Raw genomic sequence first — 15,863 nt, forward strand, 5'->3', positions numbered from 1 at the left:
ACATACAGCTGCAAGTTGGAGGTGACCCTGCTCACAGCACTGCAGAGTCTCAATGGCACCTGAGGAATCATTTCTCACAACTCTCCTTTCCTGTTGAACCATCGCTCCTGGAATGAAAACAAGCAAGACTAACCAGTGCAGAATGTTTCTAGCAATTTAACACAACTCTTGCAAAAATGAGTGTATCTATTTCAATAAATACGGTATAGCTCAACCGTTGTGTTTTCCTTACATGGATACAGTGTGGAATTGCATGTTCTCAGCAGCCACATAAAGCTCGGTGACATTTGAGTGTTGCTTTTTTTTTTATCCCTAGTGTCTTTTTTGCAAGATCCATATTTCCCAGCCTCCTTGCTGTGAGTAGAAATTTGGGAAGAAACGTTTTTCAGTGACTTCTACGTGAAGAAATAAAAACTCCATGAATAAGGCTACAGATCAAACTCCTTGTGTCCTTCTCCTTTGCCTTCCCACACGAGTTCCACGGGCACTCCTGTGATGACGGCCTCAGCGGTAGCTCCTCTGCGGTAAGAGCCAATGTTATATGTTTGTAGCAGAGTTCTAGGTCAGATGTTTAGTCCAGTCATCGAGTACTTAAAAGCAGTTCAGGAAGCACTGATCTCCCTTTCCTACAGCCCCGAAACCATTACTCGGAAGGAGGGTGGCACGTGTCTGTGCCGAGGGCTGGCGCTGGGGCTTACGCAGGGACTGGCACAGCTAGCATCAACTCCTCCTATGGATGGCAAGTAGGCGTGATGGAGAATGGGCAGCTGCAAAGACAGCCGGCGCTGTATGCTGCGAGAGAGACAGAGAGAGAGGAGCGTTAGCCAAGAGGAAAATGTAATATATTACGTGCTTGATATGTTTTGCAGGTTGCTGCAAGGATATTTTCTGCGCCTGCTGCCGTGGTAAGAGAGGGTTAATGCCAAGAGCATTACACTCACTGCTGTTGAGCTCTGCCACCGCAGTGTTATTTCCCCTTGGAGAATTCTTCTGACAGGCTAGACATGATGAGAGGATCTAAGGGTGCGTTATAAGCATCCCAAAACCTTCTGAAATTCCCAGGCACTTTCAGAGTAACTGTTAGACTGCTGACATAGAAAAAAGTTGTGTGCAATGAGAGCATCCGGCTTAGCAACCCCTCGCCCCTTGCCAAGTGATCTTTTGCATGCAGAGCCCCGGCTAACTGCGTAGACATACACGAGTTTTAAGCCATGCACCACTTAGCACAAGGGTGTTAGAATTAAGGGTGGCATTTGTGCAGCTCCAGCTAAGGCAAACACAGGGGCACGGAGGGAGGCAATTTGGATTGACGGCTTTTTCCAAGTAGTTCCTCTTTGCAGTTTAGGTCTGTGCTTTTGAGGTGGTGGATGCTCTCAAGTTCTTGCAGTCAGTGCTGTGGGACTGAAGAGTTGGCACTCTGAAAGCAGCCTAACCTACCACCCACCAAAATTCAGTATTTAGGAACCCAATATTCTGTATCCAACTTTCCAAGCAGATTGACACAGTAGGGTTTTGTTTTTGTTTTGTTTGTTTGTTTTGTTTTTTGTTTTTTGTTTTTTTTAAAGGGATACTAAATCGTGCTCACAGATAGCCTGACTAAGCCCTCTCTGTGGAGAGGCCAGTGCCATGAGACAAGGGCTCTTCTACCCCCATGCTGTGGATATACTGGCGCCTTTCATAAAATCAAAATCCAGTTGAGGTTCGTTAGTGCAAGAGATGTTTTCAGTGATTAAGATGTTATTATACCAGGATTGCGTCTGCGTTTGGAGACTTTCACTCTTGAAATACGGAGGGACTTTTTAAAGAAAAGACAGATGTCTAAAGTGACAGAGCTGAGCTGAAGACAGGCTTTGAGATTCCAAAAGAAAAATGTCCATGCAAAGCATTGTATCAGTACAATGGAGTTTAAAATTTATATTTCCCTGTTACCTGATATAATGACTCTGTATAGACGGGCCCTTATACGAAGTGTATGTTTGAAAGCTTGCCTTTGGACAGCCTTTCTGATTCAAATGACATTTCATTTCTTTTCACTTTGTGTTAGGAAGTGGAGACAGCTACCAAGGCATCCAGTTCACTGCTCAGGGACCAAGCAGTATAGCTTTCAAATTCAGACAGAAAGAAATGTGATGCTGCTTCTCTTTAGTTTCTTCCCTACAAACTAAGGCTTGTTTATACAGAGATGTGGTGAAAATAGCTGTAGTCTGCCTAGCTGGGAGATATTTCTCTTCCCCCCCCCCCCCCCAACCTCCCTTTAAAAGTTTGATGCAACATTAATCCACAGTGTTGATCATTTTAGTGCTGGCAGTGCATCCCTGGGATTTAACAAAATCCATTCATTGTTATTTTGCTGCTGTGCCCAACTCTTTCTGGTGGTATCAATGAAGCCATGCCTTGTTCCCAAGGAGTGCAGAGGTGGCATGGCTCGCTGCTTCCATGTGCTGAATCCTTATGAGCCTGACACTGCGGATTGTCATTCTGCCTCTCGTTGCAGGGTCAAATGCAGAATCGCCCGCGCTTATTTTCCCACCAGTGGAAATGCTTACTTTGTTCAACTGTTACAGACTTCTCATTAAAGAGCTTTTTGAAGCTGTTCCAAGGGAATCCAGTTGCATAATCAAGTGAATGGGATTTTTTTTCACCCATTAAAGTGTTAGCCATACCATGGACAAAGCATGTTTATTTGGCTATGCCAATGGTGGCTGCAGTGGGTGGCAAATTTTGTTTTAACTGCGCTTAAAGTTTACTTTCACTTGAACACTTGCTTCCTGGAATTGGGGTGGAGGACTGTAGCCTGGAGACTTGCACACAGTTAAGAGTTTAGGCAAAACTCTTGGGGGAGAAACAAAACAAAACGAGTAACAAAATCCAAACAAAACTGCTATTTTCTCCTTAGGTGAAAGTAAATCTTGCACTTTGCCTCACTGTGTGGTTTTTTTCCTCCTCCCATATCACTGCTTTTCCCACTCCTCCTCTGCTGCATTTTGTCAATGCTTTTCAGGACGATGGCATACAGTTGGTTTCGAGTTGTCCATACAATATAGATATGGCAAAGCATATGGTCAAGTATGTTGGGGAGGGAATGGTTAGTATTAGTGGTTTTCTACAGCTGCTGAAGGAGATGGGAACGAAAGGTGTTGCCACACACAGAGCAGTCAGTTCTCAGGGTACTGGGTTAGAATAGGGCATGTACCCTCAGCTGTGTACAGAAAAGCCATTTATTAGGGATAAATAAAATCAAGTAAAAGCTTGCCTTCCAGTGTCAACGCACACAGGAAGATAATGCGATGCACATGGGAATGCACAATGCTACAAAGGGGGCAGAGGCATCTGAAAAATAATTTGGTTCTGCTCTACAAAACCACTGATGAGATCCACTGGTAAGTGGAGGGTCTGGAACAACTGCTGCTACAGTTAAACATCTGAAGATATGCAGGACCATGTAAACTGTGTCTAAGCATTCAGAGATCATTTCAATTGAACCTTCAGCTCATAAATGTTGATTTTTAACAACTGGGCAGCTGGAGAAGTTCTAAAAGACTGTAATAAAGCAAGATGTACTAGCAAGTAAACTAACTTCTAAATCCACCTTTTTTTAACAACAGATTTAAGTAGGATCATAGATAGACTAATATGAACCACTGTCAGTGAAGAAACTGAATAAAGGAGGCTTGTTCATGCCAAGGCATATGGCTGTAATGCAATAATCCAGTCATAACCAACTTTTTTGATGAGTATTTTGGTTACTAAAATTGACATCACTGGCTCTGGCAGGGTATTCGACTGTCTTTTAAGTGCTGCTGAAAGCAGTGTTCTAGCTCAAAAGATATCAAGTTAGTTTCTATTATAAAGGTTACACAGTGATTAGCTGCTTTGAAGGTTACAAAAACAAGCACATATAGGAAGTAGTGTATCAAAATGGCAGGTTTTGGTGGGGTCCTGCAGAAATCTATCATCACCTTTACTCAGAGATCTGGAAGACTGCTACGTATTGTTGCTGTTAAAATGAGAACAGTATAAATTTTAGTGGTGTCAAAAACTAATTCACCAAATGTAGGTCACCGATGAGATGAGACAACATGCAGGAATGAAGCTGCGTAGAAGAATGTCTTTAAGGGTCACGGCAGATTACCCCTTTGAATGTGTTAGTGTGGCTGTCATGCAGATAAGCTGACTGGTGCGATCTTTAGATAAATAAGCAGGTAACTATCAGGCTGGAATACAAATAGCATCCTGATTAATATCTCTGCACACTGCACTGATGAAAGTGATACGGAAGTAGCGCGTCCAGAAAAGCTACACCAATCTTCCCCAGCAGGTCACACACCCAAGGATGAGGAAGGAGTTGCCTTTGCATGAGAGACACTCCAGCCTACTGGGAAACCAACTGTTATATCCATTATAAACTAGTTCAGGCTGCTCTCTGGGCCTGAGATGAACTGGCATGGTGCAGCTTCCACCCATGCCGCCAACCTCCCCCCAAACAGGGCTTCTGCATACCAGACCGTGCCTGAGCATTACCTGGGGAAGCACAAGTTGATGCAGCTGTGCAAGGGCATATGCTAATAAACACCCTGGAAAATCATAGCGCCGGGCTTGAGCCTGTGCACCAGCACTGCTTTGTCTACAATTGGAAGTGTTAATTTACACGGTGCGTGTACCCAGTGTGAACAGGAGAGAAAGCAGCCAGCTTTCTCTCTGACACTATGAATAACCTACCAGGTCCTACCCATCAGGAAAGGGAGTAAGAGGCAAAGGGAACTTTAAATCATCTACACTCACGCTTTAAGGCTGCTCTGCAGTCCTACAGACTGCATTTTCTTTAGGTGCAGGGTTTTAAATCTGAGCCAAGCACTGAACAAATGTTTTTCACATTCTGATTGAGATGCCATAAACAACACCCCAGAGACAAATGTGAAACAACTTTCCTGATGGGTAGGACCTTGTAGGTTATTCATAGTGTCACATAAAATTTGCCATGCCCAGTCAGACCATCAGACATGAGGAGCAAAAAGTGGGTGACAGCTGCCTACAGTGCAAGCGTACTGCTGTGCCTTCACTCGGGACACAGCTGAAGGATGGGGGATCACACTTGCAGTTAGTAAATGTAGCACCAGTGTAAGAAAGAATGAAAAAATCCCAAATCAAACTCTTTTCTGCTCTCCACAAGAACTTTTGTGCTGGAAGATGTCAGCTCTCTGGAGTGCTGTCAATAACAGGAAGCTGAGGTGCTTCTTTTTGCCATACCTAATGAACAGTTAATATTTCTGCAGGCAAATTATTATCTTAATGTCCTCCTTTCATAGGTTTGTGGCAAAGAGGAAATATTTTTCAGAGTAATGTCCTTGAGATTTCTGTTCTTGAATAAGGAATAGCTTCAGCAGACTATGTGACTACCTCTCTATCAGATGCCCTATGTATGCAACAAAATGAGAAAGAGAAGGCACAAACTACAGCTTGTCTTTAATGTGGTGGTTTTTTGTTTGGTTTTTTTTTTGACAAAAATGATACATTTACTAACCATGGAAGGCCAGAAGTGCTACCAGACAAGCTGAAAAAAAGCACATGCATGAGGAAGGATATTCTTAAAGGGCACAAAGTTTAGAAAGAGGCAATCTCTTGAGGGAATCACAAAACCCTAGTCCTGAAGACTGCTACGTTGCTACTCTGTGGCAGGTCCACTGTGCCTGGGCGGTGTGGCTCTGGTACCCAAACTGTCAACGCATCCTCAGGGAAGACATTGACCCTTGGACCTGGCACAGTCGCAGCTGTGCAAGTGCTGAATAATGCTGTTTTGATTTAATAGAGCTTTATTAATTGCTTTCCATAAATGTCAGTGACTGTTCAGATTTGTAGTGACCCGCAGGAAATCTTAGTCTTCTCATCAGTTACCGCTAGCCTAGGGGGGTTCTCTCATCACCAAATGTTTTTTTTTTTTTTTTCCTGTATTAAATCTGTATTGGAAGAACTGGCTTATCTCAGTGTCTATGTTTTTCTTAGCATCTCTCTTGATGTAAGAGGGCCACGTGCAGATGGGACTGCATTCACACTACATTATTTCTGACAAATGGTGCTGGAAAAAGACAGGCCTCTAATAGCTATGCATTAAAGCACTCTGCTGACCCCATAAAGTCATGAGAGCTTTCTCAGCAAGAGCCCTGCTTTTGTGAAATAACCAGATATTTCAGGTACTGGGAGCTTTTTTTGGTGCATATGTGTGCGTGGATTAACCCCTGTGCAGGTTTGGGTTGGGGTTCTTTTTGAGTGCAAGGGCAGACTTAGAAATCCACGTGTTTTCCTGCACCAGGTAGTACAAGGCAGTAACTGCTATCTGAAATCAGGTTTGCTGTCACTGATGAAACATCTGACTCAGTCTAGTAGTTTGTTTAATTTATTCTGTTTTTAAATAAGCTTTTAAGCTGCCTGTGTACAAAGCAGGAGGCTGACAGCTCTTAGCTCAGATCCTGATGAAGTGGTGCCTGTGTAACTACACTGCCGTGGGGAAACGACAAGCAAGCATGGCACTTCCCTGAGCTCTGCCCCACAGCAGGCCCTGCTGAGCTGGTAGAGGGTACTACCTGAGTTTATTGTATAGGTTCCTAGGGAGAAAAGCTGATACCATAAGACTCTTTCCCCTCCATGAATCTCACAAGTGCTTTGTGCTATCCTCTCCCTGTAGCCGCAGCATTGTTTCTAAGGGAAACTACTTGGTGCAGGCTTTCCTATGCCAAAACTTGGGTCCAGCTGCTATGGTAACGTTGAAAAGCCCTAAGACTTTTTATTTCTCATCTAGCTTAAGGACTGAAAGAGAACAAAATGGCTGTGTACACCATGAACCCCTCTGGCCATTGTGTGGAAGGACTTGGACTGTTGACAACAGTCATAACATGAGGGTGCACATGTGTACATCCTCTTCTCTCCTTAATGTACATTGGTGGTTGGGCACAGCTTGTCCTGTAACTCTCCACAGAAACTTGAAACATCATGTTATGGATGTTTCTGACAAGACAAAAGAAGCATGTTAATTTGTCTTTGGGGCACCTTAGAACCTAGTGCCCCTGATATACTCTAAATCTGGTGGGGATGATGAGCTGGTGGGAGAGAGGCATCACAGTACAACGTTGTTGCCCACTTCTGCTTCAGGAGGTGCCATTCACATCTTCTGTCACTGATGGTCCAGGCTCTCTCTGTGGCTGGGGCTGGCTGAAAGGGTTTACAGTGAAGGTCTTCCCATAAAAATGCATGAAAGAGAAATATAGGTTTTTGTGAAATGTAATCATGTAAATTAATGTTTGATCAGCAAGGCAGTTGGTGTCTAGTATGGAATTTATAGCTAAAACAGTAGAAAGAGTGTGTGCACAAGCCCATGCATACCTGAGAGAGCAGGAGTGCCTCCTCCTCTGCCAGTATGTAATGGTGTATACTTACTGTTCTGGAGAGTTGATGTCTTCTATAGGATCTTTGCTTGTCCTGGAAGGGTCTGATGAGCCCCACTGTGCTGGTGGATTTTGATCAAGATGATTTTTCAAAATGGCTTTCTCACCATCTGGGTGGACAACACATTCAATTTTACTTTACTGTCACTAAGTGACCATTTTAAAATTGTTTAATTTAAAATTTCCCTGATGTTCTTAAAGCCACAAAGTCAAGTCTTCCTGCCTATATTCCAATACACTCTCAGGCTTCTCTGTGAGTCTTTGGTACTCTTATGTTTTTGGTGTCATCCTCCTTCACAGGAACTACCATGAAGAAACAGAAGAGGGACAAAACCTCTTTTAACCTTCTTTTGTTTTCCCTCATACCTTTAAAGAAAAACGCAAACTTTGTTTTGAACCTTGTTGCCGACCTCTGTGTAGCCCTATCATGCTCTCTCATCTAGTCTTAGGCTGTGTAAAAGGTTAATGTAACCACACCATCATATTATCTTGCACTCAAAAACTGTTACCTTTTCTTAAGAAAAAAACCCTCTTATTTAAGTCTATTCCTAGGAAAACTATAATCTCATTGATGTATAAAACCTTGGTACTCTTGCAATCACACAAGCAATTAAGTGCCGTCATTTAACTATCTATCTGCTATCATTTAGCACGGAAATATGATTCATATCAGTTGCTCTGGTCCATAGGCTGTCTGCAGGAAGGACAGCTAATGATCTCATTCTTCCTGCCGTTCTCTTCTCTGCATAGTGATAGTGCAGAAGATCATAATTTTCTCTGTAGGTAGCTTCGCTTGATTCCCCCGGGAGCCCTGGGAGTCCCTGGCTAGCCAAGCTGAAGCCTGTGGCATCCGTCCCCCTGAGAAACGTGGACGAACGCAGCCATTTTAAGGTGGCTGCCTTTGCCAGGGATCCTTTCTGTTCCTGCCTGCTTCTCCAAAGTCTCCTGCTGTGTTAAGCCAAATAAAGTCACATGGAAAACATCTGAGTAATGAGGACAGCGCACAGTTTTCATAAATAATTACAGAGCAGCTTCAAATTCATCACCAGCAGTTGTTTGCCACGCACACAGAGAAGCAAGGATTGCTGCAGGCATTAAGGCAGCATGGAAGAGGACTCGACAGTAAAAATTAGAAAAGGACACTGGAGGATTTGAATGCAAAAATGGGTATGAGGGGAAAAAGCAGGAAAATATTGAAGAGAAAATGAAAATAGCATGGAAAAACCCAGTGTGTATTGAAGGCTTAAGCTGCTTTTCTGTTCTACGAACGCTCAGAAGCCCCAGCTAATGCTCAGGTCCCAGCAAGCTAGAAGTATCTACCTTCTCAACGAGCACTGGTGGGACAAAACAAGCAGCAGAAACAAAGACTGAGGAAAGAAGCTGGAAGCAGAGACAGGAGTGTTTTGAGGGCAAACTCCAACATGTATAACTGCCCTCCCAGCGCGGTCAGCACTGGCATTATTTTGTGGCATTCACTTTCTGCTATGAAAAATCTAACAGGCAACTTGGAAAGAAATGAATAGGTCAGGATGCAAAAATGTGCAGACACGGGGATTGCTACAGCTCAGGAGAGCAGGAGAGATTTTTCACTTATGTTGCATGGAAGAGAAGGGTCTGGGTGAAAAAGGAGGTGACCAGAACACATGAAGCTGCTTCTTTCGATGCAAGAAAATGTCAGTTAAAAAAAAAAAAGGAGAGCTAAGGAATTAAATTGTAGCAAGAAGGGTGCTTAAAAAAAGAGATATGGCAGGATTCAGTGATGGTTTAGATGTGAAGCGAGGACAGCAAAGAGTCAAATCTGACAATGGCTGAGATAATCTCAAGTTTGACCTGAAGTTTGCTGGTGTGGCATTTGCTGTCACAAGAGTTCAGTTTTTATTTTCCTTACATTGCATTTCTATGTATATTGAGCTTGAAATCTGCATAAAAGCCTTGTGATTTCTATGACAGACATGTAGGAAAGAACACTTTTTACTTCCATGATTAAAACCAACGTTCAATCCTGAGCTGATCTAAGCTGGCAATGAAAACTGCTGACTTTATGATACAGACCAAAGTTAAAATTTGAGTAACCGTTGTAATTAAGGTTGGGAAAGGTCTATTATTTAACTATTTTAGGGTCCCAACTCCTTTGGCCAAGATAAGCAATTAACTTTTACAAAGCCACTGAAGATACAATTCTTCATCAAATGACTGGAATATGCAGCTGTCAGGCTTTGGGAGTATGTGATTTCGTGTATTAATCTGCACTGTACGCCCCTAAAGGGGCTTCTGGTGCTTTCAGTTGTGCTGTGAGAGGGGGGGGGAGAGAGAGAGAGAAGGAGGTGGTCCCTGTCAAAAAGGTGGAGGATTTAGTTTAAAGTAGAGCAAAGTCTCATATTTTCTGCCTACTCACCCTTCAACACCAACTGCCCATATATCACTGTGTTATTCTTAATAGACCCTTTTCTATCACTCTTGTAGACGACTCTCCCTTAATACACTGCATGAATTTCTGTATACAAGGTTACCACATGCAAGTTTTAATGTATCTGTATAAAATACAGACAAAATCCACATAAAGGTACCACGATGTTGAGATTCTTTTTCTTCTTCCTTTGCTTCTTTCAAAATACACAAAAGTTGGGTAATTCTTATTTGTTAAGCTTTTTGGGAGAGGATTTGTTAGAGTTTTATTCTGCAGCTATGGAAACTAGAATATCTTGCTTTTATCTTCCCCCCCCCCTTTACCTTTCATTTAAATAATGAAGAGCAAGATTCTCAGTTAGTCACAGGCTTCCTGGAGCTGGAGCTTAAAGAAAAATCACTCACACCATATGCACTTAAAAAAATTTAAGGATGGAGGAAATGGATTTTATATATGTCAACAACTGAAAGAAAATAAATTAAGGGTAACGGTAAACATCTGAGTTCCAGGTTTCCCCTGGAAATTGTAGCACTGCTTTTAGTACTTCCTCATCTTTCCTTCCTCTGTCCATTAAGTATGCCACTTGAAAAATGACCTTCATTCTCAGCGTACTGTCTATCACTGAAGATGCTACTGAGTAAGTTGCACTGGGATGGTCTAACTACCTTCAAAATGGAATTTACATTGGCCAGAAGCACTTTCTAAGTAATTTTCACCTTCACAGACCTCAAACCGGAACTCAGAAGTCTGGATAAGTGATGCCTGAGCACTTTCCATTCATAAAACTGTTGGGAAAAAAGTCAAACAGATCTCAAGAGCCTCACACGGCACTCCCTGATGCCTTCATTAGAAGACCAAACCTGCTGCCTGGTCGTCAGGGAGAGCCAGAAGGCTCTAGCTCAGGACATTTGCCTACCTGTGGCAGAGAAACGACTTCCATTGACAAGGCTCTGAGCTGCCGGAGCACACCCGACGCCGGCTGCGGAGAGGCTCAGCGAGGCGGTCACCGCTCCCAGCCCCTCGCCTCTCCCGCTGCCAGGGCTGACGCGCGCTTCCGACCTGCCGTACCTATAATCGCTGCGCGAGCTGGTGCTGTCAAAGTTACCTGGGCTGGCTCAACCGCGCCGAGGTTTCTAACGACTGCTGCTCAGCTGCAGGCAAGAAAACACCAGGCGCCTGCCGCTGCTGGAGTTCCTTCCGAGATTTTAGAAACCGTATTTCTCTGGCTAGGAGGTTGCTTTGTTGACGTTCGTACGCTGCAGCTTTATCGAACGTCTTCATCGTTACGCTTTAGTGTTGTTATTCGACCAATGGCTTACAACTAGATGGCAGAACCGCTGTTCACCCCACATCTTTCAATTCCACTGCTGTTTTCTCTTTGCTAGAAAGCATATTTTACGCTTCACAAAGAAGTAAGTGTGGTTTAATAATGACTTATAAAAGCTGGCAGAGATAACCTTGCTGATTTACTACAGAACCTTGCGTACTTTAACGCTAAAGGTAGATTTTTAAAATCTACTGTAATTTTTCACACTTATGTGGGTTGGACTGTGAAACAAGACTAGCCAGTTTCTGATTTTTATGTGAACAGGATGAAGAGAAAGTAAAACAAAAGGAAAAATTAAAATGATCACATAATCTGCTGGGTAGATCAGAAAAAGTTCTCCTGAACTTAGCTCACAGCACCAGGCGGTCTAAAACATGACTGATGTTATATTTTGAAAAGAAGATTACTTTTTTTAACAGAAAAGCCTTGATTCTTCTCTGATTTATACTACTTTAAATCAGAAGAAACTCCCTTTACTAGAGATTTACTTCTGTGCAAGGAAGGGCAGGCACTGAACCTCTGATAGTTTGGTCTCCCTGTTGAAATAGAAACAAGCTCCAATTTCAGGATTGGAATCCATTTGCTGGGCTTCCTAGAACCTAGTATATATATCTCTGTATATCTCTCTAGACAAAGGATTTAATGAACTATATCCTTTCTTTAAAAGAACATTCCTTTAAAGTCTTGTACACCTACTTCTGGAAGCCTTTCTTTTGGATCTGTGGTTCCAATCTCAAGCTTAATGCTTAAATCACACTAACTTCACCAAAGCAGTGTTTCCCCCCCTCTATAACAGATCAACTCTGTTTTGCTTCATATTTGTGAGCAACATGACTTTGAAACCTGTTTTCTTTGAGCTGCTTTTGCATGGGGAAAAACCAACACTGGGAAACCTTGGAGTGGGGTGACAACTGACAGGATGTAGGCATAGCTGACATGCAAATTAGTGCTCCCAGTCCATTTACAGCAATGAGTAAAGACTATTTTTTGGCTCAAAACAGAAAAGGCTTTCTGAGCAAGCAAGGGTGCTTGCAGAGAGAGAACTTGCAAAAAGGGGTTTGTTAATAAGTGGGGGCTATTGTAAGGCTGTCTCTTGCTTCTTATGTGGTTTCCGTAGTATGGCTGTCATTCATTAATTTCCCTAACACGCCACTCTGAAGTGTACTGGCAAAGGTAGAAATAAATGGAGATTCTTGCAATCTATGAATCATTCATGTAGAAATAATTTCATGTAATAAAATGTCAAATAGAAGTCAAATAGAGTAAGATAGTAAGATTCCAAGCATAGCAAAATTATCCAGCCCTCCAAATCACTATCTTCCCTCTGTATTTTTCTCCTCAGTAACTTTTATCTCTGCAGGAACTTGCACAGTAGAAATAAGCTATACCTTCACGAAGTCTCTCCTGTTTCTGGCACACCGACCACATGAGTGCAGGGAGCCCTTTTGGGAAGTTCTGGTTTGTGCCTGTGCCAGGGTGTTACTTCCCTGGAGCTGTGCGGCACAGCCTGCCTCTTTGCACAACATCACAGTTACAGGCACTTTTCCTCCTTTTTCCAAATGTCAGCTTGGAAAACTCAGCCGTGTCTCCAAGCTTGGCTCTCTTTGCAGAACGGCACTGCCAGTTGCAGGAACTGCCCGAGCCAAGTGTGGGTCTCACCCACAGCCCATCCCTGCCTCAAAGGTGGCACTTTGGGACATGGTTTAGGGGGCATGGTGGTGTTGGTATGATGGTTGGACTTGATGATCTTAAAGGTCTTTTCCAACCTTAATGATTCTGTGATTCTGTGATTCTATAAACCCGGGCTGCAATGCAGCTCTACTTCTCCAGCAAGGTGACCAGATCCTGCAAACAGCAAGCTGGGGGAGAAGCTAACATTGCACAGTGCGCAGAGCCGAGGTTGCTAGCAGACACAGTGACTCAAAATCATCTGAGGAATGTCTCAAATGAAGTTAAGGGGATGCCCTTTTAAATTCAACTGGAGAAGCCATTTGAGGTTCCAGAGCTGGGGTCCGTCGGGCGTGTTGAGGACTGCTTGACCACCCAAAGCGATCTAGCAGTGCGGACAAAAGCCTGCATCAAAAAAAAGCAATCAAACCATAAGCTACAAACCACATTTCCTAATTGCTTGTCTTACATAACCCATTGCGGTAGATGTCTCAGGGACATTAAACATTTGTGAACAGGAGATGAATGTCTCGGATAATATCTCTTTCAGTGAGATGTACTGAACTGAAATGTGCTGTAAGGGAGTCCCTGTGCCAGCAAAGGGCTCCTGGGCTACACCAGGACCTGTTGCTGTTAATAACTAACCAGGAACTCCAAAGTTATGAAGCTTTGCCTGAGGTCAGGCAGTTATGGGAGTGCAGAGCTGTGTCTCTCTATTTTGACTAAAGTAATTTAACTTTTGTATCCTAAATCCATATTTGACGTAAATGGGGGTGGCGGGGAAGGAAGAGAAGAATTAAATAACCTCCTTTGGCACTTGGATATAGGAGTTAGGAATTTTAACTCTGGACAATCTTTACAGATCCAGAACCTACTGATGTGTACCATGACATTAAAGTTTGATTAGGACTTGTTCAAGAGGCAGTGTGTAAGTCCTGTGTTACTATCTGTTCTCTGAAGTGCAGTGCCCTGAATTTGTGTAAGCAATAGCAGTGGGGACACACTACATTGCATTCTTTATGTAAACTCCTTCAGAACAGCAAGGTATTTGAGAAAGAAGATTGACATAGGATTCAGCCATGTCCACAATGCAAATGTGGCAAATGATCTGCTATAATTTTTAGCTCCAAGTTAGCTGCTATTTTTAGCATCTTTCTTCACTGTCCTACTCCCTCTCTCTCAGCTCACATTTTTTACAAGGTCCAAGGTAGGCACAAACCTTGTCATCACCTTAAAAACAACATCAGACTGGCTTCTCCAGTTGCATGGTAGAGGTGAGAGACATGGTCACTTCTCGGTCATGCTATTAAATTATTTACAATTCCAAAGCTTTGCTCAAGTACCATCAGAGATGCATAATTTCAAGGTTCTGCACTTTCATTTACAGAGAGTTACATGAAAAACACAGCTATAGAAAGCATAGTCATGTCACTCAGAGTTAGCTTTCCTGTAGCCGTAAGGGCCAGAATTTTTTAAAGTACATTTAAGTGATGTCTCTTTGCATCTGCACAGAAGCAGCAGTGACTCGGCAACACAAATTCTCCAAAGCCTTGTTACTTTGATTGGAATGGCAAATTTATATTAAGAACATATGTTGACTATTGGGAATGAATGCAGTGAGAGAAATACAGAGGAGATTCAGACATGTAGCTAAGGAAGAAGGAAACTGGGAAAGAGAGCAAACGAGGCAGAAGAAATGGAAATGGAGGGACTGAAAAAGGCTAGCAAGGGTTGTTGAACATGGTGTCTTAGAGCCTGGAAGTATGAATATGTGGTGTCACTTGGGTAGGGATCAGGATACTCCATAATACTCATGCATTCACCACCAGGGGTGGGATCAAGCTTCAAACACCTACTGCAAATTGGGATCCAGGTCTTCCTCATTCCCAGGTGAAAGGATGCTCTAACCTATTCAATATAAAGATGGCCAAGGGAAAATATCCTTTTCCTTCCTCCATCTTTTGTGTGGAGCTTTATGTGGTAGGTCTGTTCAGAAAACTGTGTCTTGCAACTTCAGTACGCAGGAGAATATCTACCCTGTAAACCCCAATAGTATATAGTTCCAACCCACTCAGTATATTAAGGCTCAGTACGTTCAGGTGATTTTAATATGTACCCCACAGCAGAAATGTAGAAGTTAGGGAACTGTACTGGGGGAAACTTAGGAACACAGGCAATCTTGGATGCTGGTACGTAAAGCAGCAGTTAGGCATCGATATCTTTTGTAGACATAGCCACAAGTAAGTGCAGAAAGGTTATATTTTCCCCTTGATTTCTGCGCCAGCATCCTGCTGCTAATGGAGTGCAACCTGCTGTGGGAAGCATCCCTTCCTAAATTTATACCCAGTGTTTCTCTTGAGGATCATTTTTATTTTTCATACCAAACTCAGATGGGTATTTGGCACAATGTAATGTATCTTTTCTGCTTGAAATATTATTCATGATTTATCATTTTCCTGCAGCATCTGACATGAGTGGAACATTCTATATGTTCCTTTCAAACACTTGGTAAAACTGCATCATCCCACTCACTGATGTTAGCTCTTGCTGCTGATCTCAGCCCAATAATCACACGCCTCCAGCAGCTATTTACATTTTCCTTTTCCTCCTTTCCCCCCTCCTGTTTTTTAATTTTAAAAAGGACACTGGGAACTCTATGGAGCTCTTCCTTTTCTTTTTTGCCACAAGTTACACAACAGAGCGCATACCCAGGGTGAAACAAAAGACACGTGAAAAAGTAAGCTTATCCAATCAAAATTCAATACACTTCAAAGGCCTATGTAAACGGTTGCTCTTCTAAAATTATTTTTCAACAACCATATTTACAAGAGTAGCTTCTGTTCCACTTAACCAAGCTTGTGCTGCCACATCAATAGGAAGCGTGAGCCTAGCATTGCAACAGATGTGCAAATCTACGACTTCCCAACACAGGGCAACTAGTTTTTCACATACTGTAGTAATATTCAGCTGCATAAAGTCATTTGCAAAAAGTCACAAAGTACATCCATTCTAGAGTCAGAAATGG

General features: G+C 42.8%; 1 protein-coding gene across 1 annotated transcript in view; it reads right to left on the bottom strand.

The window, feature by feature from the left end:
• Positions 1–626: 626 nt before the first annotated feature.
• Positions 627–15,863, bottom strand: part of GABBR2 (gamma-aminobutyric acid type B receptor subunit 2) — a gene marked incomplete at its 3' end in the record, with an annotated part of 516,320 nt that continues 501,083 nt past the window's right edge. Inside the window, exons 18-19 of the mRNA XM_081996348.1 lie at positions 7,429–7,546; positions 627–792 (exon numbers count right to left, since the gene is read on the bottom strand). Of these exons, the coding sequence (XP_081852474.1) occupies positions 627–792; positions 7,429–7,546 (284 nt within the window). The remainder of the gene's footprint in view (positions 793–7,428; positions 7,547–15,863) is intronic.

The sequence above is a fragment of the Phaethon aethereus genome (assembly GCF_964289735.1).
Source record: "Phaethon aethereus genome assembly, chromosome: 2".
NCBI classification, from domain to species: domain Eukaryota; kingdom Metazoa; phylum Chordata; class Aves; order Phaethontiformes; family Phaethontidae; genus Phaethon; species Phaethon aethereus.